The sequence below is a fragment of the Mixia osmundae genome, assembly GCF_000708205.1.
Source record: "Mixia osmundae IAM 14324 unplaced genomic scaffold scaffold_5, whole genome shotgun sequence".
Taxonomy (NCBI): domain Eukaryota; kingdom Fungi; phylum Basidiomycota; class Mixiomycetes; order Mixiales; family Mixiaceae; genus Mixia; species Mixia osmundae.
In genome coordinates, this window is record NW_014575559.1 from 63409 (window position 1) to 86714 (window position 23306).

General features: G+C 56.3%; 14 protein-coding genes across 14 annotated transcripts; 8 read left to right on the forward strand and 6 right to left on the reverse strand.

Moving 5' to 3' along the window:
- Positions 1-85: 85 nt before the first annotated feature.
- L969DRAFT_48665 (uncharacterized protein) lies at positions 86-1097 on the forward strand (the record flags this gene model as incomplete). The annotated part of the gene is made up of 2 exons (XM_014712338.1): positions 86-789; positions 839-1097. The coding sequence occupies 2 exons, from the start codon at positions 86-88 to the stop codon at positions 1095-1097; spliced, it is 963 nt and encodes a 320-aa protein (XP_014567824.1).
- A 55-nt stretch (positions 1098-1152) lies between these two features.
- On the reverse strand, positions 1153-2153 carry L969DRAFT_49154 (uncharacterized protein; the record flags this gene model as incomplete). The annotated part of the gene is made up of 2 exons (XM_014712339.1): positions 1153-1713; positions 1761-2153. The coding sequence occupies 2 exons, from the start codon at positions 2151-2153 to the stop codon at positions 1153-1155; spliced, it is 954 nt and encodes a 317-aa protein (XP_014567825.1).
- A 105-nt stretch (positions 2154-2258) lies between these two features.
- On the reverse strand, positions 2259-2612 carry L969DRAFT_94272 (uncharacterized protein; the record flags this gene model as incomplete). The annotated part of the gene is made up of 1 exon (XM_014712340.1): positions 2259-2612. The coding sequence occupies one exon, from the start codon at positions 2610-2612 to the stop codon at positions 2259-2261; it is 354 nt and encodes a 117-aa protein (XP_014567826.1).
- Positions 2613-2898: 286 nt separating this feature from the next.
- Positions 2899-3149, forward strand: L969DRAFT_94273 (uncharacterized protein; the record flags this gene model as incomplete). Its single annotated transcript, XM_014712341.1, has 2 exons — positions 2899-2908; positions 2986-3149. The coding sequence occupies 2 exons, from the start codon at positions 2899-2901 to the stop codon at positions 3147-3149; spliced, it is 174 nt and encodes a 57-aa protein (XP_014567827.1).
- Positions 3150-3264: 115 nt separating this feature from the next.
- On the forward strand, positions 3265-5209 carry L969DRAFT_94274 (uncharacterized protein; the record flags this gene model as incomplete). The annotated part of the gene is made up of 9 exons (XM_014712342.1): positions 3265-3372; positions 3426-3518; positions 3578-3946; positions 3996-4197; positions 4253-4531; positions 4578-4821; positions 4873-4964; positions 5024-5142; positions 5195-5209. 9 exons carry the CDS (start codon positions 3265-3267, stop codon positions 5207-5209), a joined length of 1521 nt encoding a protein of 506 aa, XP_014567828.1.
- A 166-nt stretch (positions 5210-5375) lies between these two features.
- Positions 5376-6107, forward strand: L969DRAFT_17130 (uncharacterized protein; the record flags this gene model as incomplete). The annotated part of the gene is made up of 2 exons (XM_014712227.1): positions 5376-5404; positions 5453-6107. 2 exons carry the CDS (start codon positions 5376-5378, stop codon positions 6105-6107), a joined length of 684 nt encoding a protein of 227 aa, XP_014567713.1.
- A 27-nt stretch (positions 6108-6134) lies between these two features.
- Positions 6135-9156, reverse strand: L969DRAFT_94276 (uncharacterized protein; the record flags this gene model as incomplete). Its single annotated transcript, XM_014712343.1, has 3 exons — positions 6135-6434; positions 6482-7962; positions 8010-9156. 3 exons carry the CDS (start codon positions 9154-9156, stop codon positions 6135-6137), a joined length of 2928 nt encoding a protein of 975 aa, XP_014567829.1.
- Positions 9157-9349: 193 nt separating this feature from the next.
- Positions 9350-11728, reverse strand: L969DRAFT_94277 (uncharacterized protein; the record flags this gene model as incomplete). Its single annotated transcript, XM_014712344.1, has 6 exons — positions 9350-9954; positions 10007-10385; positions 10433-10580; positions 10628-10697; positions 10746-11259; positions 11369-11728. The coding sequence occupies 6 exons, from the start codon at positions 11726-11728 to the stop codon at positions 9350-9352; spliced, it is 2076 nt and encodes a 691-aa protein (XP_014567830.1).
- Positions 11508-13008, forward strand: L969DRAFT_87140 (uncharacterized protein). Its single transcript, XM_014712345.1, has 3 exons — positions 11508-12132; positions 12191-12269; positions 12331-13008. Exons 1-3 carry the CDS (start codon positions 11845-11847, stop codon positions 12930-12932), a joined length of 969 nt encoding a protein of 322 aa, XP_014567831.1. The 5' UTR covers positions 11508-11844; the 3' UTR covers positions 12933-13008.
- Positions 13009-13189: 181 nt separating this feature from the next.
- L969DRAFT_94279 (uncharacterized protein) lies at positions 13190-14470 on the forward strand (the record flags this gene model as incomplete). Its single annotated transcript, XM_014712346.1, has 1 exon — positions 13190-14470. The coding sequence occupies one exon, from the start codon at positions 13190-13192 to the stop codon at positions 14468-14470; it is 1281 nt and encodes a 426-aa protein (XP_014567832.1).
- Positions 14471-14499: 29 nt separating this feature from the next.
- Positions 14500-16244, reverse strand: L969DRAFT_17136 (uncharacterized protein; the record flags this gene model as incomplete). Its single annotated transcript, XM_014712228.1, has 5 exons — positions 14500-14664; positions 14715-15977; positions 16023-16092; positions 16143-16186; positions 16233-16244. 5 exons carry the CDS (start codon positions 16242-16244, stop codon positions 14500-14502), a joined length of 1554 nt encoding a protein of 517 aa, XP_014567714.1.
- A 158-nt stretch (positions 16245-16402) lies between these two features.
- L969DRAFT_103147 (uncharacterized protein) lies at positions 16403-18408 on the forward strand. The gene is made up of 7 exons (XM_014712347.1): positions 16403-16538; positions 16702-16871; positions 16924-16963; positions 17026-17308; positions 17365-18054; positions 18105-18255; positions 18314-18408. Exons 1-7 carry the CDS (start codon positions 16494-16496, stop codon positions 18345-18347), a joined length of 1413 nt encoding a protein of 470 aa, XP_014567833.1. The 5' UTR covers positions 16403-16493; the 3' UTR covers positions 18348-18408.
- A 226-nt stretch (positions 18409-18634) lies between these two features.
- On the forward strand, positions 18635-21107 carry L969DRAFT_49368 (uncharacterized protein; the record flags this gene model as incomplete). The annotated part of the gene is made up of 7 exons (XM_014712348.1): positions 18635-19517; positions 19567-20153; positions 20202-20368; positions 20417-20474; positions 20528-20566; positions 20617-20972; positions 21026-21107. 7 exons carry the CDS (start codon positions 18635-18637, stop codon positions 21105-21107), a joined length of 2172 nt encoding a protein of 723 aa, XP_014567834.1.
- Positions 21108-21175: 68 nt separating this feature from the next.
- L969DRAFT_17138 (uncharacterized protein) lies at positions 21176-22743 on the reverse strand (the record flags this gene model as incomplete). Its single annotated transcript, XM_014712229.1, has 3 exons — positions 21176-21970; positions 22022-22184; positions 22235-22743. 3 exons carry the CDS (start codon positions 22741-22743, stop codon positions 21176-21178), a joined length of 1467 nt encoding a protein of 488 aa, XP_014567715.1.
- Between the last annotated feature and the right edge of the window lie 563 nt (positions 22744-23306).

Here is a 23306-nt window from a genome sequence, read left to right on the forward strand (position 1 = left end):
TTTTCAGCGTCGTTGCCTTTCCTTCGTCGTCACGCGTCTCGATAATTTTCTTCCTTGCAAGCCTGCCGCATTATCACGACACAAGATGGGTCTGGCCGGCCGAAAGACGAAACAGGTCATCGCCCCCGATCCACGCAACACGACATGGGCCCGGGACACAGAGGCGCCAGGTTTCAAGCTGCTCCAGCAGATGGGCTGGTCACCCGCTTCATCAGACAGGCTCAATCCAGAGAGCACTGCGCCCCCACCGCCAAAGCGCTTGCACAAGATGCCCATCAGCAAGGAAGATCATCTCGGCATCGGTGCGACTGCCTTGACCGGTTTGGCAGAATCGAATGCCGCGCGGCAGCCCAGTACAGGCACAGGACTCGGCAAAGCGGGCTCCTGGTTCTCTGCGTTTGGCAGCAAAGGCCTCCGCTTTGTCACTGCAGGCGCTACTGCACAGTCGGAACTCGAGAAGCGTCACATCACAGACGGCGGCGATTTTGCCGGCTTGCTCGCACGCCTCAACGCTGCTACTCCCTCTGCCTCCGCCTCGCCCTCGCCTGCGCCTGCCGCTACAGACGGAGAGATCGGGCCAGCCATGTCCAAGCAAGAGCGCAAAGAGGCTCGCAGACAGAGGAGAGAGGCAAAGGCCAAGCGGAAAGAGATCGCTGATGGCGATGGGACAGCAGCAAAGAAGCGCAAGGTGGAGCGAGACTCGCCAGACGTATCCGTGCTTGTGGCCACAGTCGTCAGCCGGGCCACGATGCAGCCTACTGTCGTAGTAGCTACGCCGCATCGAAATGCGTAAGCACACCAGCACAAACACTCAGCCACTTCTGACTAGTCCTCCTAGGTCTCGCGCTCGCAATCTCGCTGCCAAGCGCATGGCGAACTCACCTGCTGCGATGAGAGAGATCCTTGGTCTCTCGGAGCCGGTCACGCCTGCGGAAGCGGTCTCACCTCCCTTGATGCTACAGGCTGCCATCCGGGTTCCAAGCCTCGACGAAGCGATACGATCGATTGCTAAAGCAGAAGCCGACCAAGCCGAGCCCGACGGCTACGCTTTGGCCAGTGTTGAGGATGTGAGCAAGAAGAGACAGAAGACCAGATAGCTCAAGCTCTGCAAACAATCTGATTTGACTACAAAACTGATTCACGACCAAGCAATCAGCCTATCCTGGCAGGCATTCTGGCTTCCTCGAGGTCCGACAGACACTCGCGCCAGGCTGTGCTCGCTTGGCTTCGCGAGCGCTCGTAGCTCTTCATGTCACCGCGCGTGAGGGCTTTGCCGGCCTTGCGTTCATGACGCAGGGCTACGCGTTGACTGATCTTGGCTTGCCTGTACCGGGCGTTCGAGTAAGCCTCGGGCTCACCGGGTGCAGTCCAACCTTGCAGCTCCATGCGGTAGCTATCTGGGCCGATCGTCGTCATCGCCAGGCTTTTCTGGCCACTTCGCGATGAAAGGGATGATCGTGAGCTCGAGGGTGGTGACTGAGTCTCGGACAGGAAGTACGGCATAACAATCTCCTCATTTGGCGAGAGGAAGCATTGTGACGTTCGGAAGCTGCTATGCCGCGAGCCGATGGGTCTGCTGAGCCTTGCTGAGCTCATGAGAGAGGAAGAGCTCGACGCAAGAGGACTGCTGCCAGGACTGTTCTCCTGCGACAGGTAGCCGCCAGACACAGCCAGCTCAGGCTGGGACGGATTCGACGATTGGCGCATCGACGTCTGAAGCGGTCTGTCAGCTGAATTCGCAGTCGAATCGACCCTCATACCTTAGCCGAGTCAAGCTGCTCGGTCGGCATGGGCATCGTGACAGGATCAGCTGCGAGTTCTCCGCGGCCGGATGTATCAATGACCTCGTCTTGACCATCCCGATACGCTAGCGTGGCGTCGTAGAACTTCGAAGCACGCGGTGGCAGCAGCCTGTTCCACAGGACTCGCAGGAGCGCATCTCGGCACTCGCTCGAGTCGCTGCACAAGCGGGCTGACGATAGACCATCGGCTCGTCCTTGCACTGGTGCGATCCGATCCACTGAATCGGTCCTGCACACTGATGCGTGTACATGCAAGCCTTGATTCTTGAGAGCTAGCATATCGCCGAGCAGCTTGACTGCGTACGTGACAGACCTGCTGCAATGGCAGCGATGGGGAGCGTGTCTTGCCATCGTCTGATGAGAGGAGACTCGGGAACTTGCCGTTCGAGCTCTCAATTGAGCTTCGCCTAGTCGCTGGACGGACGGTCTGTGCTGACAGGGTCCGAGCGGATGGCACTATACCGTTTGCAAAAACGATGCGAGCGTATTATCCGCGACCTGAGAGGCTTGCTTGTCCTTGGCGGCTTTAGCGAGCATCGTCTGCAACGCATTCTGGTGCTGCTTTCGCTTCTTCTTTGCCGGCCCGTCCTGATCTGTCTGGCTCGCCGGTCGGACGTGAGCTTTTGCGCGGGCTATGACCGGTCCAGCTGATGTTCGCTGAGTTGGCGGCATCACATCTGTGGCTGCTCTTGCGTGTGCAGCTGCTGCTACGTCGTCGATGGTAGGGCCCATGTGTGCATTCGTTGCCGCACTCCTGGCGTGTCTGTCCGTGTGAGTGTCGCTCGGAGCGCCATCATCGTGCAGGCTCATCTTGCGCTGGCAGTCGATGCAGGAGACCTTGGGCGGACGAGAGGATTGTCTGCGACGTCGGGGACGGTGGCTGATCGCATGCGGCTCATGAGAAGCCCTGAAGGGAATCACAGCCCCACCGCAGTGTCGACATAGACCTCGTTCACTTCCAAGTTGGTCGAGTGCAGCTTGACCTGCAAGCAGACGTGCTCGGCTCCTCTGTGCGACCGCCAGGTCAGGTGCGAGCTGTCGTATGAGTGCCGCACTGCGGACAAGGTAGTGTAGCGTCGTCTGGTCTTCGTCTGCCATGAAGAGGGGTGGGCAAGCTTGGGTTCTGCCCGCTGCGAGCGAGCGTGTCACCCACGGACGTGTGTGCGTCATTGGATCGACACAGAGAGAGCTTGGACGAGCCCGTCAGACGCTGCCAAGCCGATCCAAGCCTTGCAGAGAACGGACACTGCCCCTCGCCTCCTCACACGCCGCCCGCTCCACGCCTTTGGGAAAGCCATCGCAAGTCCATTCTCTGGCGGCTCTCTTGCTGACACGATAGCCGCCTAGCTCGGATCACACAGACCTGTAAGCTCGCACGGAGGAGCGATAGTGTCTACAGCGTCTCACACGCACGGGAAGCAGAGCTCCAGCGAGCGAGGAGTGATCGCATCCCGAGGCCGACATGGCATCCCAAGAGATTCCCTCCTCGGGCAACTCGACCGCCGTTGAGCTCAAGGAGAACACCTCCATCGTCGTACTCGGTGCATCCGGCGATCTCGCCAAGAAGAAGGCAGGCTCATCCGCTCAGACTGAGCAAGTCACGCTCACCCGACCCGCCCGCAGACCTTTCCTGCTCTCTTTGGCCTCTTCTTCAACGGATTCCTGCCGCCCAACCTTCAGATCGTCGGCTATGCCCGCACCAAGATGGACGAGGAGGTCCGTTCGAGAGTGTCAGAGTCTCACGTGCGAGCTTACTTGACAAGCATGCTCTGCAGGAGTTCCACAAGCGCGTGGTGCAGTACATCAAGACGCCGATACCTCAGATGAAGTCAAAGCTCAAGGAGTTCCTAGAGCTATGTACCTATGTCTCCGGACAGTACGACACCGACGAGGGCTTCCAGGACCTCGAGAAACACCTCGCCGAACGCGAGAAGGCAGCCTATCCAGATGCAAAGACGAAGAATCGCGTCTTTTACATGGCGTTACCCCCATCGGTCTTCACCGTCGTCGCAGAGGGCCTCAAGAAGAACAACTATCTCAAGGACGGCATTAACCGGATCGTCGTCGAGAAGCCCTTTGGAAAGGATCTCGAGAGCTCGCGCGAGATGATGGGCAAGCTCAAGAAGCTCTGGCAGGAAGATGAGGTCATTGCAAGTCTGCTTGATCGGCAGACCAGTGCTGACACGGCTCCAGACGTTCCGAATCGATCACTATCTGGGCAAAGAGATGGTCAAGAACTTGCTCATCCTGCGCTTCGGCAATCCTGTGCTGGACAACTCGTTCAACAAGAATCTCATTTCAAACGTTCAGATCACGTTCAAGGAGCCCTTTGGCACCGAGGGACGAGGCGGATACTTTGACGAGTTTGGCATCATCCGTGATGTCATGCAGAATCGTGAGTGGGATCCACGTTGTGTACGCGTTTGCGCTGACCAGGCTGGGTACAACAGATCTATTGCAGGTCCTCAGCATTCTCACCATGGAGCGACCGGTCTCTTTCTCTGCCGAGGACATCCGCGACGAGAAGGTCAAAGTGTTGCGTTTCATCCCGCCGATCAAGATGGAAGAAGCCTTGCTCGGCCAGTATTCCGCCAAGGGCGACAAACCAGGCTACAAGGACGACGACACGGTTCCGAAAGACTCTGTCAGTCCAACCTTTGCCGCGCTTGTGCTTCATATCAACTCGCCTAAATGGGAAGGCGTACCCTTTGTGCTCAAGGCCGGCAAAGGTACAGCGCTTCCGATCTAGCCGTGCAGAGCTGACAGCCGTTGCAGCTCTGAACGAGCAAAAGACGGAGATCAGGATCCAGTACAAGGACGTCACGCAGGGCATCTTCAAAGATATTGCACGGAACGAGCTCGTCATCCGGGTCCAGCCCGGCGAATCGGTCTACATGAAGATGAACGCCAAGGCGCCCGGCTTGCAAATGCGAACAGTCGCCACCGAGATGGATCTGACCTACAAGCGAAGATTCAGCGATCTCAAGATCCCTGAAGCCTATGAAGCTCTCATCCTCGAGTACGTCGTTCGCGGCACTGAAGGCCCTGATGCTGACGCAAGTACTCTCAGCGCGTTCAAGGGCGATCACAGCAACTTTGTGCGCGACGACGAACTCGACATTGCCTGGAAGATCTTCACGCCCATCTTGCATCAAATTGAGAGTGCGCTCTGTCTGATGGTCATACTTGATCTGCCACTGACGCATGACATCACTCAACAGATGACAAGCCTACGCCGAAGAGCTACGAGTATGGTAGCCGAGGACCGGCAGAGCTCGACGACTTTATCACCAAGCACGTTGGCTATACGCGAGCAAACTACCAATGGCCAACAGTCGATGCAAGTCGTCATTCCTCTTTCGAGTCCTTCCTTGCGCTTACACGTCCTGCAGGCTGGCAAACTCTAGACTCTGTGTAAGCATGCATTCGAATTTGATCGACTGCTGCGTCGCGAGTAGATCTGCTATGCGTTGACTGCTGAATTGCGACCGCTGCGAACTGACTGATGACGACATTGTCCTTCGCCGCGACTCGTCCAGTCAACTCCACCCACAATCACGCCTTCACGCAAGCATGACTGCCATCAGCCTCACAGTCTACAGGTACGCACTCGCGATCTGCCTTACAATGTAGCTCACCGCTTGGCTCAGCGACACCATCTGCCCGTTCTGCCTGCTTGGCTACCGAAAGACGCAACTCGCTATCGAAGCCGCCAAACGTCAGCATCCGGATTTGTCCTTCTCGATCCGATACAAGCCCTTTGAGCTCGATGCGACGCTGCCTGTCGATACTCCTTTGTCAAAGCAAGAGCGGTATGCATCCAAATTCGGCAAGGAACGCTTCCAAAGCATGGAGAAGATGATGATTCAGCGTGGTCGAGAGGTCGGCGTCAACTTCTCGTACGGTGGCACAGTGCGCAATACGATCAGGTCTCATCGCTTGCTCGAAAGAGCATGGCAAAGTGGCGGTGAACCTCTCCAGCGCAAAGCTCTCGAACTTTGCTTCACTTCATATTTCGAGAATGAGGGCGATATAGGCTCACCTGAGAACCTCGCCCGCATCGGTACCGAAGCAGGACTCTTTTCTTCGGATGAAGAGGCTCTCAACTTCATACACGGCTCTGCATGCCTGCCTGACGTTGAGCAGTCACTGACCGAGTCGCGTCGTCTCGGAATCTCCGGCGTGCCTTTTACGATCATCTCCGCCCAAGGAATGAAGCAGCCCGTCGGTGTGAGCGGTGCGCAAGAGCCTGACACTTTCACAGAGATATTCACAGCTATAGCGACGGGCAAAACGCTGTCATAGGATGCAAATGCGTCAATGCAATACATACTACACGGCCGAGTCGGTCTCCCATCTGGCCTTTTCGTTCAGTTGTCGCTCGTAACGTCGTCGGACCTCGTGAATCACTGCACTTGTTGCGCCAAGACCGAGCAAGACGGACAGGTCTCGTAGACTGAGCGCCTGTGTCTTAAAGATCGAGTGAAAGAGCGGAAAGTAGATCAGCAAGATCTGAACAAAAAAACTCGTCGAGATTGTCAGGACGAGCATCTGGTTTTGTAGCAGTCCGCAGGTCAAGCCTCGGTTTTGCACTGCCGATACGAGATCGAGGAACACAAAGGTCGTAAATGTCTGCGTGTCACGTCAGCGAGCTCTTACCATAGCAGCAGATGGCTTGCCATAGTCTGGTCGCGATCGTCGACCTGACCATCGCTCAGTTCGTGCACGTAGATGAACAACGTGCCCAGGACGATGATAGACGCTGAGAAGAGTATTCTGATCAGCAGTCGCTTCGTCAAGACGGGTGCGTTCTTCTTGCGGGGCGGTCTCTGCATCACCTCGCGATTTACCGGATCAACGCCTAAGCTCTGTGATGGCGGTCCGTCCATGAGGATATTGATGAAGAGAATTTGCATCGGGTTGAGCGGGTTCGGCAACCCGAAAGCAGTACTGAGCGTGATGAGCGTCAATGCGGCCACTGCGGTCGAGAGCTGGAAGCAGAGGAAGTTCTGGATATTGTAGAAGATACATTTGCCTTCCTCCACGGCAGGCAAGATGGTTGCAAAGTTGTCATCGACCAAAATCAAGTCTGCTGCTTCCTTGGCTACATCTGTGCCTCCTTTGCCCATCGAGATCCCAATATCTGCCATCTTCAAAGCAGGACTGTCATTGACGCCGTCGCCGGTCATAGCAACAACGAAACCGCGACTTTGGAAAGCTTCTATAATGGCCATCTTGTGTCTGGGTGTCGTACGTGCAAAGACGCAGACTTCATGAATCCGATCTGTCAATTGGCGCTGAGACATTGCGTCGATGTCACGACCGGTCAAGCATTGTGCTGAGCCGGGATTGAGACGCAAGCCGAGTTGCCTCGCGATAGACAGTGCGGTCAATTCGGCGTCGCCTGTGATCATGACAATCTGGATGCCAGCTGCCATGAGCGATGCGATGGCAGTATCGACGCCTGCTCTCGGCGGGTCCATCATCGCTTGGAAACCGGCAAAGACGAGCGAGTCGGGGTGAACGCCATAGGCCATACCGACGACACGCAATCCAAGGCTCTGCAATGATCTCGCCTGCTCGGCAATGGTATCGCGGACTACGACGTCAAGTGCTGCAGTCGTGCCGTCGCTTTTGAGGTAAAAGCGACACATTGGCTGTAAGAACTCGAGTGCGCCAGACGCATACGTCGTATCTTTGTCGCCCGACGATGGCGATTGAGCTGCAAAGCGGCCAGTCACAGATTGCCACTTTTGCTCAGAGCTGAATGGAACCTCCGATGACCGCCTGAAGCCCTCGCGTTGATCATTGATGCCCATGATCGAGAGAACATTGTATAGGGCGACTTCGGTCGGCGAGCCGACAATGTTACCCTCACTGTTGCGAAAGGACTGATTGCACAGATTGCCAATAAGAAAAGTCTTGCTGAGCGAGTCACTCGATAGCGATATAGGACGCGTGACATCTAGTACGCCATCATCGACAGTGAAGGCACGCGTAACGGTCATCTGGTTCGTCGTGAGGGTGCCCGTCTTGTCGGAACAGATGACAGAGACAGATCCCAGCGTCTCGACAGACGGCAGCTTTTTGACAATCGCTTTGCGCTTTGACATTCTCAGCACGCCGAGCGCGAGCGTGACGGTCACGACGATCGGCAGGCCTGCCTACGTGTTAGCTTGGATCGGTGCGCGCAGGAGGCTGACGTACCTTCGGGTATAGCGGCAACGGCGAGTGAAACGCCAATGGTGAACATCTCTAGCCAGGAACGGCTCTGAAACACGCCCAGCAGACAGATGAGACCGATGACGCCGAATGAGATCGCGGACAGTCGTTTCGCGAGATCGTCCATGGAGATCTGCAGCGGCGTCTTCCTCTCTTCTATGTTTTGCATCATCGAGAAAATGACGCCGAATTCGCTCTGATCACCCGTTGCGACGACTGCGCCTACGCCATTGCCGCCTCGGACTAGAGTGCCCATGAAGCCGATGTTGAAGCGCTCGCTGATGGCCAGATCATGCAGGCCGTGTTGGGTATCATCGGCAGACGCTGTCCGCTTCTCGGCAGGATGGGTCTCGCCTGTCAAGCTGCTCTCGTCAATCTCAAGCTGGTTGGCGCGTATCAGGCGAACATCGGCAGGTATGCGATCCCCCACAGAGAAGCTGACGATATCACCTGGCACGAGCACATTGGCCAGTTTGGTGTGCAGAGTGCCGTCACGCAAGAGATGACAGTAGTGTGGCACCAGCTTGTTGAGCGCTTCGAGTGATTTCTCTGATCGCTGCTCTTGCACGAAGCCGACTGTGACGACGATGATGATGGCGACAGTGATGCTGACCGAGTCGTCGAAGTTGCCGACGACGGCGCTGATGACAGCGCTGCCGAGCAGGAGCAGGATGAGGGGGCTCTCGTAGAATTGCTTGGCAAACTTGACGTAGGCCTTCTCCTTCTGCGCGACGGCGAACTCATTGGGGCCATGGAGCTCCCTCAGCTGAGGCACGACATGACTGGAGAGGCCAGCTTCGATGGAGCTGTTCAGCTGTGAGATCGTGTCCTCCACTGTCATGCGAGCGTAACGGGCAGATGGAGTGATCTGTCTTGCAGTGTGCGCGAATGGGCCGCCGTGACTGTGTGTACCGTAGGGGTCCGACAGGTTCGAGCTATGTCCTTTGTTGGCGGGTCCGGTGTGGTGACTGAGGCCTCCGTCTATGCTCTGTCGCTTGAGAGAGGTCGAGAAACTGTAGGCTTCTGGTATTGGCGGTGTCACCCCCCGACTTGGCGGTCCCTTGCCATTGCTCAGCGGCGGCTCTAGACGGGCATAGCCTGTCCCTCTGCCGACCGATTTGAGCGGCAGCATCGCCTCGTGCGTGCCGGCTGAGCCTCGTCAGTTCGCCGGTCGGCGCTCGAGCGAGGCAACGACACGCGACTGCCAACGCGCGACGCCTTCGAAGTAGCAGCAGATTTATCATCGACTCACACTTGGCAGGTAATGATCTGAACCGAGTACAACAGCAACTTTGCAATCTATCGGCCAGGGACAACATCAATAATCATGAGCTCGTCCGCGATTTCGGCTCTGAGAGCGTCGAAAGGTGCTTGTCCGTGAGTGTCTCTTCGTCAGACGGTGTGGCAGGTTCGATGAAGCGCCAGAGAGGGAAGGCTGCCCATATGGCGACAGACAGCACGATGGGTGTATATTCGAGGATGCCGAACAAATACTCGTGACTGGAGGCATAGGAGAAGAGCCCTTCGCCGGTCTCCGCCGTTCTGAAGACTGTTCGCGTCAAAATGAGGAGCGATGTCGAGACGAGCACGACGATGAGGCTCTTTGGCAGATTGGGCAAGTCGGCGTCCTGTCGCTGCCTCAGCATCGACCGCCGTACGATGACGGTCAGGATGCCGAGATAGACCAGGAATGCAGCACACTGCGCAGCCAGGCCGGCCAGCAAAATATGATTGGCTTGGTCGGCAGTCAAGGGCGCCGATCCTTGCTGACTCTGAGACGAGGACTCGGCAACACCGATGAGGGATGCCCCGGCGGATTGGAGTGCTGTCGTGGCAATGTCGAGCCCAACAAAGATGGTCACAATCGAGCGAGGCTTGAGGGGCGACAGCTCAGCTGCGCCAGGAACGTATTGCAGCACGCGCGAGAGTGCTATCAGTGCCCAATCAGCTGCTTGCTTTCGGGTTGCACATCACGAGCTTACCCAGATACACAGATGCGCTGAGGAACACCGGACTGACGGTGATGAGGCAGTAAGAAACAATAAAGGGCACAATCTCGAACGTGCTGAAATGGCTATAGGTTCGCATCGCGTAGCCGATGACCTCGCAGACGCAGCTAAAGACGATGAGAGCCTGAAAGACACGCGTGTGTCGCTTTGCCAGCATGTAGAAAATGTGCACGATCAACAAGACACCGAATGTGATGCAGCCGATGAGGCCCAACGCCAATGCTGGACGATAGCCATAGAGCGAGATGTGCGCCTGGTTGCCATCAGGGTTCGGAATCGACGGCCCATTGTAGGACGACGGCACGCCTGGGTAGGTGGTAGCGATGTTGGGCATGCTGGCGATGTTTTGATGCTAGATCAAGAAGCATTGTCTTTATAGCCGTCAAGCTCGAACGATACCGAGGTGCCCTTGGCAGGTCGATGACGAATTGGGAGGAACGACGATCTCGGCCGAACTTGGTCGAGACGCGTGGTTTGAATTCCACGACAATATTGGCGCAGACGGACATCGATCACAATCGAGCTCGGTGCATTCGGGAAGAAGCATCTGATAAGTCCGCTATGGGCTGGATCGGTTCTCGAGAAGAATCGTACGGAAAGAGTTGTCGAAGAAATTCGAGCTGCGCTCTAACGGTGCGGTCCCGCGCCTCGCCCGGTCGGAAGACTGCTTGCTATCCGTCAGCTCGAGCCATAGAGGCGATCAAAGCCGCACTATCAAAGTGGTCACCTGATATGTGCACCATCCTCACATGTTGCACGCGCTTGACAGATTCTACTGCAAGCGTAGGATTTGCGCTCAAGTCTTGATCGGCAACGACGAGAAGGACTGGGATCTTCGTGCCTGACGCAGCACGTATGGCAGAGTGCAAGAGCGCATCAAGACATTGGCTGGCTCTCAGATAGATCATGTCGCCTGCGCAGCGGGCCGCTCGCTGATGTTCAGCAGCTAAGGCGTTGTGCTCCTCTTCGTCGCGCGCATGATCGACAAGCATCGCAAAGCCGCGTGATGCGTCGGGCGTGCTGAGAATACCCCTGCCTCTAGGATTCGAGCAGACGGGCAGGTAGACAGGTGATACCCTCGATGGCGCGATTCTCGATATGAGATCGGCAAGCATGGCAGGTGTATTGCGCAAGATGGAAAGGGTCGAGAAGCTCCAGAGAGCCAAGTAGAGTCCACTCACTGCCTTTTGCATGAGATGACTTTCGTTAAGTGCGAGGAGGACTCGCTAGCTGGGCAAGTGGGCATGATAGCCGCGATGGGCGTTTTGCAAGTACCGTCGACCTATAGCGCGGCTGGCTGAATGACAAGCTCATGCCTATTCGGAGATGCCTTACATGGAAGCAGTGAGCACCACTGAAGCTGAAGCCCCAGACGACAATCTGATCAGCCTTTGCCCACGGCTGCCGAGCGGCCCAATCGATGACATCGCTCAATGCGCGTCGCTGTACGACGTGACTCCATTGACCTCTCGGCTGGCCCTGCGATGCTCCGAGCGTGGGATAGTCGAATGCGACGGCGATGTGACCTGCACTGGCAAAGGCTTCGCAGAAGAACTGAAGGCCGTGTGCTTTCGAGAGTCCCAGACCATGTCCCAGAACGATGACGGCTCTCTTTGTCGTCAGATCACCGTAGACCCATGCTGAGAGCTTCTCGGAGATGCCGGGAGGAGTGATCCACACGGTCTCACGCTGCATGTGACAGAGATGAGGGTGGCCCTGAAGCGTCGGATCCACCGCGAGAGCCAAACTTGGCGCGTGCGTGGCCTCAGAGAGTGTGCGAATCGGCCCTGCACCTTTGCCTCGTCGCTGTCATGAACGCAGCGCAGGCGAAGACGTTTGGCAGGATCCTAGCCCAGCGAGCGAGGGCAGCATACGCACCATCGGGTGGGGGAGGACCATCGTCGGGCGGCTCGGGCAAACCGAACGGACCCGGCCTGGGAGCAATCTTGGGCGGCGGAGGTGGCCTCATCCTGCTCGCAGTCGGCGGCGTGGTCATCAACTCTGCGCTCTTCAACGTCGATGGCGGCCACCGAGCGATCAAGTACACTCGATTGTACGGCGTCAAAAAGGACATCTATACTGAAGGAACTCATTTCCTCGTTCGCTCCTGCTCTTGGGTCCTGTCTACGGCCTCGATGCTGACGCTGTCGTGCGCAGATACCCTGGCTCGAGTCAGCCATCACATACGATGTCAGGGCAAAGCCGAGAAGTATTGCCTCGCTGACAGGCACAAAGGGCAAGCTGCCTGCTGGCCTCTCTTTTCGGCGTTGCGCACCGCTGATGACACAGCCCTGCAGATCTACAAATGGTGAACATCACCTGCCGTGTCCTGTCGAGACCCCGCGTAGAGGCCCTGCCGACGATCTACCGTGAGCTCGGCACGGACTACGACGAGCGTGTCCTGCCCTCGATCGTCAATGAAGTCCTCAAATCGGTCGTGGCCCAGTTCAACGCTTCACAGCTCATCACCCAGCGAGAGATGGTCTCGAGGCTCGTCCGGGAGAACCTCACTCGCCGAGCCCAGCGCTTCAACCTCGTCCTCGACGACGTTTCCATCACCCACGTTGCCTTTTCGCCCGCGTTCAGCGATGCTGTCGAGGCGAAGCAGATCGCGCAACAGACAGCTCAGCGTGCTGCCTACCTCGTCGATCAGGCGATCCAGGAGAAGCAGTCCATCATCGTCAGAGCTCAGGGTGAAGCCAAGAGTGCAGAACTGATCGGCGAAGCCATCAAGCAAAGCAAAGGTTTCCTCGAGCTCCGTCGACTCGAGGCAGCTCGTGACATCGCCGCACTCGTCGCGGCGAGCGGCAACAAGGTCATGCTCGATGCAGATTCGCTCCTCCTCAATCTCAACAAGGTATGTCTGCCACAGGTCCCCTCTGTAGACAAACCTGACTGATCGACGTCGCTACAGGACGCACCAGGCATCGATCATCAGAAGAAAAGATAAACCCCTCTCGTGTACATGCATGCATAACGCTCGCCCTGCCCGCAGCTGTCTGTGGAGAAATCAAAGTCACGCTCGTAGATCCTCCGCGTCGCGCGCTTCCTGTTCGAGTCACTGACTGACACCGAGATAACCCGTGACTCGACACTTGCATGCATATATATAGGCCCCGCCCACACTCGCGATAGCAACGATCCGCTGATCTACACATGAACGCCAGATACCGCATAGCAAGGGTCGACAAGACGCCAGAAGAGGCTCGAGAATTTGCCATCATACATGGCTCTTCCTTCCGAGGCACAAGGCTGGGCGATCTCGTCTGTCCGCTCGGCTATGACGAAGAGATGATACAGTGGCAGACACGCAACTGGCTGCGCTTCTTCACCGAAGATGACACGCACATACTCAAGGCTGTCGACACAAAGACGGGCGAGATTGTCGGCTTCTGCAAATGGAGGGAGGTCTGGCATCCTGCCCGGCCATCGACCACAGAAGCCATCGCTTCCCAAGCACAACAACACTATCCTGAACCTGTCCGACTCGATTCGACAGTCTTTGAGCGCTTTCAGGTCGGCAAGAAGCAGGTCTTTGCAGAAGCACTCGCTCATCTGCCCCACTATTGCTACCTTGTCCTGCTCAGCACCGCCCCGGCCTCCCAAAAGTCAGGCATAGGAAGGACTATGATCCGAGAATGTCTTCACTGGGCTGCCGAGCGAGATTTGCCGACCTACCTGGAATCGTCGATCAATGCACAGACTTGGTATCGCTCTCTGGGCTTCGAAGACATCGCCACACTCTACTACGGCGACGACAGAGAGCTCGACTGCTTACCGTGCATGCTCCTGCCATCTCCACAGGCAAGTCGTGATGCCATCATCATTCTCGCTCAAGCAGAACGCACCACTGCAGAAGCACATCGACTGGCGGATCTGCACTCCGAGGCTTTCGCTTACACTCCCTTTGGTCTGAGGTGCTATCCGAACGGCTTGACCTCCAAAGTCCGCGACTACTGGCGAAAGCGATATGAAGCGGTCGTACTTGACAGCGCGATACATATCGTCGTCGCTAGAGATAGTCACTCAGGCGAGCTCCTTGGCTTTGTTGATTGGGAAAGACGTGCGGCAGATTGGCTCGGTAGCGAATACACCCCTCAAGAGGTAGAGATCATGCCCGCGCACGATATGGACACAGATCTCGTTCGCCTGCGACGGACGGGCGAGAACGCAACGGCCAAACGGTGCTTGCTAGGGACAGAGACATGCTATCTGTCGACTGCAGTGGTCAAAGCATCGCACGGAGGTCGCGCGATCGGGACGAGGCTTTTGCAAGCATGTCTCGATTGGGCAGATGCTGAGCGACTGCCGACCTACTTGTTTTCCTCGCCACAGGCTTACGCCCTCTACGCACGGCTGGGCTTTCGCGAGATAGACCATTTCTTGTATGCAGACGACCCCACGTGTCGACTACCCCTCATGCTCAGACGACTGTAATCATGCGATGCAAATGTTGTCAACAACTTTTATAGATGATCTACGCTCTCCTTGACCGCCTGAGCGAATTCATCTGCTGCGCCTGGCTTGATTCGTCCTCGAAAGCTCGTTAGATCACCTTGATCATTGAAGCCAATGAAGCTGATCTCTTTCGGCGCAACTTTGATCTCTAGATTCTTATGCAGAGAAAAGTTCTGCACAGGACTGTCAGCTTCATGGCCCTTGATGACGCGCGATTGCCCACCAGCACGACCCGTCCGTTGGTATCACTGCGCCCGAGTATCCTGCACTTGTCAGTGGTAGTGTTCTTCTTGAGCTTGAGAACAGTGACGCCGCCAAAGGGGCTCGCTTCGCCATTCTGGGTCACAAAGAGCTTTGCACGTATCTCCGAGAGCGTCTCTTCGTTCTCTTCACCAGCTCCGCCAGACGTCAACGAGTTCTTTGTCGCTTCGGGATCTGGCGTTCCGTCATCTTCCGAAGCCTTCTCTGACTCGCTCGCAGCAGCTTTCGACGGGTCGTAGATCTCGATCTTTGCCGGCAGACCCTTGGTGTTAGAAAACGGTCCAGACGTCCCAAACGCAAATGGCGATGCCGCAGGTGCGGCTGCAGAGGTCGTCGAAGCTGATGTGGCGCCAAAAGGAGAAGTGGTGGGAGCGCCAAACGGGGAAGCAGTCGAGTGAGCCGCAGCGCCAAATCCAAAACCAACAGAAGGCTTTGGGGGCGTTGCAGATGTTGCGGCGCCGAAGCTGAAGCCCGAAGTGAGTGGCTTCGCAGAGGCGCTCGGAGGGGTGGCAGATCCGAAGGAGGATGCGGTGCCGAAGGAGAAACCGGCAAAAGGCTTCGGTGCAGGCGCAGATGCTGTCACGTGCGCCTCTGGAGCCTGCGCGGGCTTGCTCTCTGCTGACACGGTGGCGGGCTTTGTCACTTCTGATTTGCTGCTTGCTGATGTTACCGCAGATGTGACGGGCGTCCTTACAGGCTCTTGAGGTTTCGCAGTTCCTGGCTGGATGAAGGTGAAGGGGCCAGCCACCTTGGGCGGAGCAGATGCTGGTGCAGCTGGCTTGTCGGACTGTGCCGATTTGGGCTTGTCGTACATGTCTGCAAAAGGGTCCTTCAAGAGCGTCGATGAGGGCCATTTGAAAGCGGGCTTGTCGGACACTGGCTCTGCTGGCGCGGGCTGTTCATCTTGACTCGGTTTGTCAGCTGTGCTTGAGGTGTTGGCTGCGGAAAAGCTCGCAGGCGAGCCCGACTTGGCAGATGATGGATTGATCTCGTTAGCTTTGACTTTGTTCGTGTCGTATGTACGTGACTTTTCAGCGGCTTCGGTATACTCGGCATCTATCTGCCTCCTTCGTTTGCTGTACGATCTGGCAGTGCTGCTGAGCCAATCTGATAGGTCTGCAAAGGGCGAACTGCTCAGTTGCTTCTCGAGTTGCTGGCGGTAGGACGCGTTGAGAGAGCGCTGATGCAGACACCATTGGTACATGTTCTCGGCCTCATTGCTCGTCTGCAGACTGTGAGCCTTTGCCTTGCAAAGGTAGGGTGGGCTCACTTTGGCATTGTTCGATGCTGCTGCTGCCGCTGGCGTTATCTTGCGTGCTCGACTCGGTAGCTCTTTAAATCTGCTTATAGGTTAGCCTCTCGCGTAGACTGCGACATCATTCTGGCTGACTTGCGAGCCGATAGTACTTGTGGAGGAGCTTCCCGGGAATCCTCCTGAGGTTACGATATCAGCCTGACAGGCGCTTGCCATTCGTCTGACTTGCCTGCTCATCCTCATCGTCATCCCGGTCCCAGTTTCTGTATAGCAAGAGGATTGAGCACGTGCAAACCGTCGAGGACATCACCAGACCTGTCGGTGAGGTAATTCTCAGCGCCACGCTTCGCCATTTTATCTGGCAATGTCAGCGGCCTCGTCGCCGCCGCTGCCAGCGCAGACGTTTGCCACGTCGCGCCATGCTGTGACGTTTACCGTCTGGTTTTGCCTACTGTGAGCGACGAACGCTTGCTCGGGATACGTGCGATGGCTAGCAGGCTGGCGAGAGTGCCCAGAGGGCTTGTGAGTAGTGTCAGTGCCCAACTCATTTGGACATCCTCAGCGTTTGCCGGCTCTCGTCAGGTCCACATAAGGCCGCATGCTCCGTTCTGCGCCGGAGACCCGACTGGCCATCCTTGCATCGTCTGTAGCAGCGCACTAGAGCAACGATTGACACCTGCTTCATTGATCACAGGCACAGCGCACACCCTTGTTGCGCCCGTATGCTTCCGTGTCGGCCGTTCCTGCGCCCCAGACGCAGATCACGACTCTGCCGAACGGCTTCACAATCGCAACAGAGTCCACCTCTGCGCCCACCGCCAGCTTAGGGTGTTGGGTCAGCTCCGGTAGTCGCGCTGACATCAAGTCGGTCTCTTCTCGAGACTGATCCACGACCACGCTCATCACCGCTTTGCAGGAGCGGAACAGCGCATTTTCTCGAACATGTAGCCTTCAAGGCGGGTCTCTCGCTGATCCATCTCGCCACTCACACCATCGCTGACAGTCTTGACGATCATAGGGCACACAGCGACGATCGCAGCACGCGCTTGAGCTCGAAGTCGAGAATCTGGGCGCCCAAGTCCACGCCTTTACCTCGCGCGAGCAGACGACCTATTACGCCAAATGCTTCCGCTCAGACGCGCCCCAGATGGTCGATCTGATTGCCGACATGCTGCTCTCGTCCAAGCTCGAGGAGTCTGCCATCGAACGAGAGCGAGATGTCATCCTGCGCGAATCTCAAGAGGTCGATAACGATCTCATGGAAGTCGTGTTTGACAACCTGCACAGCATTGCCTTCCAAGGTGAGATACTGCGCGCTTCAGTGAAGCTGTACAACCGGCTTAGCATCTCCATTCAGGGCAACCTCTCGGACAGACCATTCTTGGGCCAAAGGAGAGCATTTTGTCGATCCAAAAATCAGACTTGGAGGCCTACATCAAGGAGAATTATGTGGCAGATCGCATGGTGCTCGTCGGCGCTGGCGGTGTGGACCACAATGAGCTCGTCAAGCTCGCAGAGAAGCACTTTGGCTCCCTTCCCACCTCGGCCAACCCTTTGCCGCTCGGTCAGCTTGCGCCTGCCAAGAAGAGCGACTTTATCGGCTCGGATGTACGAATCCGCGACGATACCATGCCGACGATCAACCTCGCCATCGCAGTCGAAGGCGTCGGCTGGTCTTCGCCAGACTACTTCAACATGCTCGTCATGCAGTCCATCTTTGGTAACTGGGATCGCTCCCTCGGCTCAGCCTCGCTGCTCTCCTCTAAGCTCTCGCACGTCATCGGCCAGAACAACCTGGCCAACTCGTTCATGTCATTCTCAACAAGCTATTCGGACACCGGTCTCTGGGGGATCTACATGGTCTCTGAAAACTTCAAGAATCTCGATGATCTCTGCCACTTTACGCTCAAGGAATGGCAGCGCATGTCCATTGCGCCTCTCGAGTCCGAAGTCGAGCGAGCAAAGGCACAGCTCAAGGCCTCGCTCCTCCTTGGCCTCGATGGCACGACGGCGACGGCCGAGGATATCGGCCGACAGATGGTGACCAGTGCGTGCACACGGCTGCCTTCGAAACACTCATAGCTGACATGCGTGCAGGCGGACGACGGATGACACCCTCAGAGATAGAAGCAGGTGTGGATGCAGTGTCGACGGCATCGATCCAGTCTGCGGCTCGCAAGTACATCTGGGATCGTGATATCGCCATTGCGGCCATTGGTCAGACAGAAGGTCTTTTTGACTACATGAGGTAAGCTCAGGTTGCTTGTTGCTTCGTCTGACCCGGCTAAATGGTCATCCTTTGACAGGATCCGTGCCGACATGTCGTCGCTGCGATTCTAGACAGGCGAATGCCAACAGATGTCGTGCCTTTGTGGTCAGACGAATGCATGACTTCCCTCAGAATTTACTTGGACCCCGCGATTGGACGATCAGTCCGCGTAATTATCATCGCAAATCTCCGAAATAGCAGAGGCACACGAGACATATTCATCGGATTCCGACTGTCCGATTCCGCAAGACAACACGGTACACATCCACCATTCGAGCCAGATGCACAACACGAGTAGATAGATCGTCACGTACACATAGCATCTCTCGCGCAGGCTCAGGTAGCCGCTCTAGTCCTGATGGTCAGGCTCGGCAGTAAGCAGAGCACTACGCCTCCTGCTGCGGATCGCCCGCAGGCTGTCAGCACACCACTGGGCGGTAGCCTATCTCAACAGCAGCAAGAGTCAGCAGAGGTCGACCGTCCACAGGTGGCCTATTCTCCTCTGAACATGCAGGAGGATCAGACATTAGACTGGTCTGCCGCGCCGCCAAGGCTTGGCGAGCATCATCGGGACTCTGTCAATTCAATCAGCAAGCCGGCTGAGACGCCAGGCTTGCACGAGCGCCAATCTGCGCACGATCTCATTGGCGCCGTTCCACGACTTGATGCGAATGGCGCGCACTCGGAGCATTTCGCAGACAAGGACGCCTCTGCTGGATCAAGCGACACGCTCACGCCCATCGAGGCGATGAGCGAAGATCTGGAAGGCCAGGGCAAGGTGGCAGATCAGTATACGCTACCGTCCAGTCACATTCCTCTCCTACCATCCTCGCTGTCTGCCCTGGTCAATGGTACCATAGACCGCCAACGGAGACGGCCCAGATTTGCAAAAATAGAACGCTACTTGCGCGGGCCCTTGCCGCCTGTACAGCATACTATCTCGCCTTACCTACCAAAAGTGGAGGCTTTCTTTGCGCGGACATTCAGGCCGCTCTCGCATCCGTTCATTCTCTTTGTGCTCTACGCTGCCTGGTTCGTCGGCTTTGTGTTGCTCGTCAACAAGTCGTGGTTCAGCGCAAACACTTCTTACGGTCAGCCTACGCCATTGGACGACACCTCGACCTTCTGGACACGGAACGATCTCTGCGGACCACAGGGCATCCTGTGCCGCCCGTTCAACGATTCCACACTCGCATTCCGTTGTCCCGCCAACACGAAAGGTGTCCAGCTCCTCAACGATCGTATGTCTCTTTTTCTTGCGTATTCAGATCCATCTGATCGCCAGTACAGGTGCTGTTGGTAATGAGATCCTGATCTACCAGGGGCTCGTTGTCGGCGGTGGCGATCCAGCCGGGACATATCGCGCAGACAGCTTTATCTGTCAAGCGGCACTACATCGCGGCCTCTTCGGCGACAACAAAGGCGGTTGTGGCGTTCTCAATCAGATTGGCACATACGGCAATTATCTAGCATCTGAGCAAAATGGCATACAATCGACTGCCTTTCCAGGCAGTTTCCCTTCGTCGTTCGTATTCGCGGCTGATGCTACAACCACTAATTGTGAAGATCTGAGAGACTATATCCTCATCTACGACCTCCTCATGACCTTCATCGTCACTTTTGTCTTTCGTCCGCCCGCTCCAGTCCTTTTTTGGACTTTTGGCATCGTGGGCTTCTGGCACATCACTATGGCATCCGATCCGCAAGGCGCGCCACCACAGGTTTCAACAGCCATCGGTCTCTTCTTGCCAGCCTGCTTCTTTCTCTACGCCTTTTGGCGGTGTGCATGGCGCTGGGTTTTGCCCTTGTTCAGCGTTGCCGTGCTTGAGCAGACGCTCTGGTATGTTGGTCCTTTCTGGATCGGTGTCCTTCTCAATGTATGTTTTTCAACCCTCACTTATCTAACGCCACTGACTCAGCCCTAGGACACGACTGGCTGGATTCCCATCGATCGACTGACAGCACATGATATCTCCCAAAGACCTGGCGGCCTAGCAGCTGTCATTGTGCTCGTAATTCTCATACTGATCTTGGCTGTCAATCAATTACGTGTCATCCGCAAGACCGGCCTTCTCGTCGATTATGCCAAATAGTGCGTATCTCACACAGTCGATCGTGCTGCGCTTACGATCTGGCTCAGCTATCTGCTCGGTGTCATCTTCATTTTGCTCATGATGGCCATTCCCGGTCTATCGTTCGTGCGTACTCAAGATCGATGGACTGCTATTGCAGCACTGACTTGTATAAGCAGCGCTTTCATCATTATATCGCCGCCACGGTCTTCATGCCAGTGCGTACTGCCTTACTTTGGCAGCTTGCCAGAGCTGACAGCTTGAGCAGGTCACGGGATTTCCGACACGGATGAGTGCTCTTTTGCAAGCTTTCTTACTAGGCACTTTCCTCAACGGCGTCGCTCGCTGGTCATTCGATGGACTCTTCCAGAGTATCGCCGAGCTGCAGGGCGACGGCGCTTTCGGCACAGGAAGTCCTTCGTTCAATACGACAGCAGCATCATTCGCTGCCGACCCCACAGTCATCGCTTGGAATCCGATACCATCCGATCAGATAGGCCAGTGGGAGATGTTCTCGCTGCTCATCAATGACGTATCTGTCTATGTCGGTCCAGCGCTCAACTACACGCTCGCGGGTCTCGATCGCACGCTTCCTCTCTTCTTCCGTCTCGCATTTTCAGAGAGGTACGCTCGGTCTTACGTGCTGCGCAAGTGCAAAGCTTATGGGTGACACGCAGGTACACGTCCGGCGACTTCACACGGGCAGCGACGCTGTTCCCTAATAACACATTTGTGCCCGCCCCTTCAGGCATTTCTTGAGTTTGCACCACTACACAGCATTTGCGTACCTTGCAACTTTGTACAATCATTGCAACAACATGTTGTCATCACTCTCCCTTGAATGTCTTGCTGTCACTCGTCCTCAGGGGCACTGCTACTGTAGCGACTTCCTCCTCTAGCTTGATTACTGGCTTGCTGTCTAGCACTGACTGGCTGTCTCGCGTAAGCTTGCTATCAACCGTTGGTAACCTTGCTATCTTCGGTCCATTGTCAGCTACGTGCTGATTACCCAGTGATGGCTTGGTTTGCTCGGCATGCTTGATGATGACGTCTTGCCACGCTTGAGCACCTTCGGGCGTCGTCCGTAGCCTCTGTTCGCACAGCATATCGATCATCCTCTTACTGAGCATTTCGAATTGGTCTGAACTGAGTATCACGTCCTTCTTCGCAATGCCGTCTGTCGTGCCCTGGCTTAGCAAGTCCGAGCGTTGCTCGAGCAAGTCGGCCTGCGCAAGTACCGAAAGTTGGCCAGCGAGGGCGTTCAACGAGCGCTGGCGGCCGTACGACGTCAGCTCGTCGAGGTGCTTCAAAGCTGGCTCGACAGCTCGCACTTCCGCCTTGATGAAATCGTTCATCTCTGCGACCGTCTTAGGAAGCGGGACTGGTGCAGCGAGCTCTGCCGACAAGAGTGGACCCAGCTGAGTCACAGCACAGGAGAAGCTGATGAAGAACTGCCGAAAGACAGAGACGGCTTCGAATGTAAGCAAGCGCAGGGCAGAGGGTGCTGCTGTAAACATGCGATTGACCAGGCTTTGCTTGCTGACCGATAGCGATACGTTGATCGGTGCAAGTATCAACGAATACTCGAACGACATCAAGCTCAGCAATCCCACGATCCGCCACTGTCGAGCAGGTAAGATTGAGAGCACCTTTGAAAAGGGAGGCCCACATACGTAGAAGCTGCCCTGACTGCCTTTGGGACCTCCAAAGGTGAAGACGAGCATCAATACAAGGAACATGATATAATAAACCAGAGACTGATTGACGTAGGCGAGTATGTAGTCCCTGTCGGTCGAGCAGCGATTGCCACAGCTTGCTATCAGGTCGCTGCCAAATCTGTCCCCTACTTGTCAGCTGCCGCGATTTGCATCGTCCGCGTAGCCTACCGAGTGTAGGCCCTGCGTTGCTTTTCGGATGCGAGGACTTCATACGCCCCTCGCATGCGCAAAAATAGTGCATCCCGAGCGGCTTGGTCTTCGGGCCCGGCAGATGCCTGGCTCTTGTCGGGATGATAGACTCGAGCGAGTCGCCGCCATTTGACTCTGAGCTCGTTCTCATCAAATTCGGCCTTTTCCCACGGACGGGCAACGCCAAGATCGCTATAAAAATTGCCTGTGAGGAGCGTCTTGCGATAGGCTTGAACGACCGTATAGAGCAGATAGCCGCCGATGACGACGCCTGCCGCAATCTTGTAATGCAGCTCTGCACGCTTCTGCTTGATTGCAACGGACTCGACCGAGTCTGTGCGCTGTATGATCGGTCGCGCCGACGGTTGGACTCTGTAGAAGACAGCGAGCAGGATGCGGGTCGCTAACGAGGGCAGGAATTGCCATGAGAGGATGATCACGAGTGGCATGAGCCATGTCGACGCGGCAGAAGAGCCGAAGCCAGACATTCTGTATCGCTAGAGCGTCAGCAGGTTCTCTGTGTACTCCGAGGGAGGGCAAAGGATGTTCAGTGATGAGAGCTGTTGTCATTCGAGCTCGCCCGTCGCGTGATGCTTCCTCCCGCGCGTCTACGAGCAGCAGCGCGATCATGGACCTCTCACGATGCGTGTGAGGCTTGCCCGGGCGATCGACGACTGGATCCGGCACGTAAAGGTAGATGTGTCGCCTCAAGCCGTTGCCAATGACTTCTCGAGGGTCTTCAGAGAGCCAGGCCTATGATATGAGGCTGTCCCCGCACGTAGCGACTCCTGAGCATGCTCGCGGAGTTGCTACGGAGAGCGAGAGCATGGGTATGGTGTGCAAAGTAGACGTGGCATTCCGGCTACGTGTAGGTGGACAAACGAGCTGAATTGGCTTTGTCACTTGCCGCGCTGATCCAGTCGTCGCTTGTCCGACTCGGTAGCGACGACAAAGCACATCTCGCTGCCGAAGAAGCGTGCGAGAGAGCCGGCATGATCCGCTGACAGACGTAGGGCATGGTATCGGGCTGAAGCAACACGCCTGCTCGTGA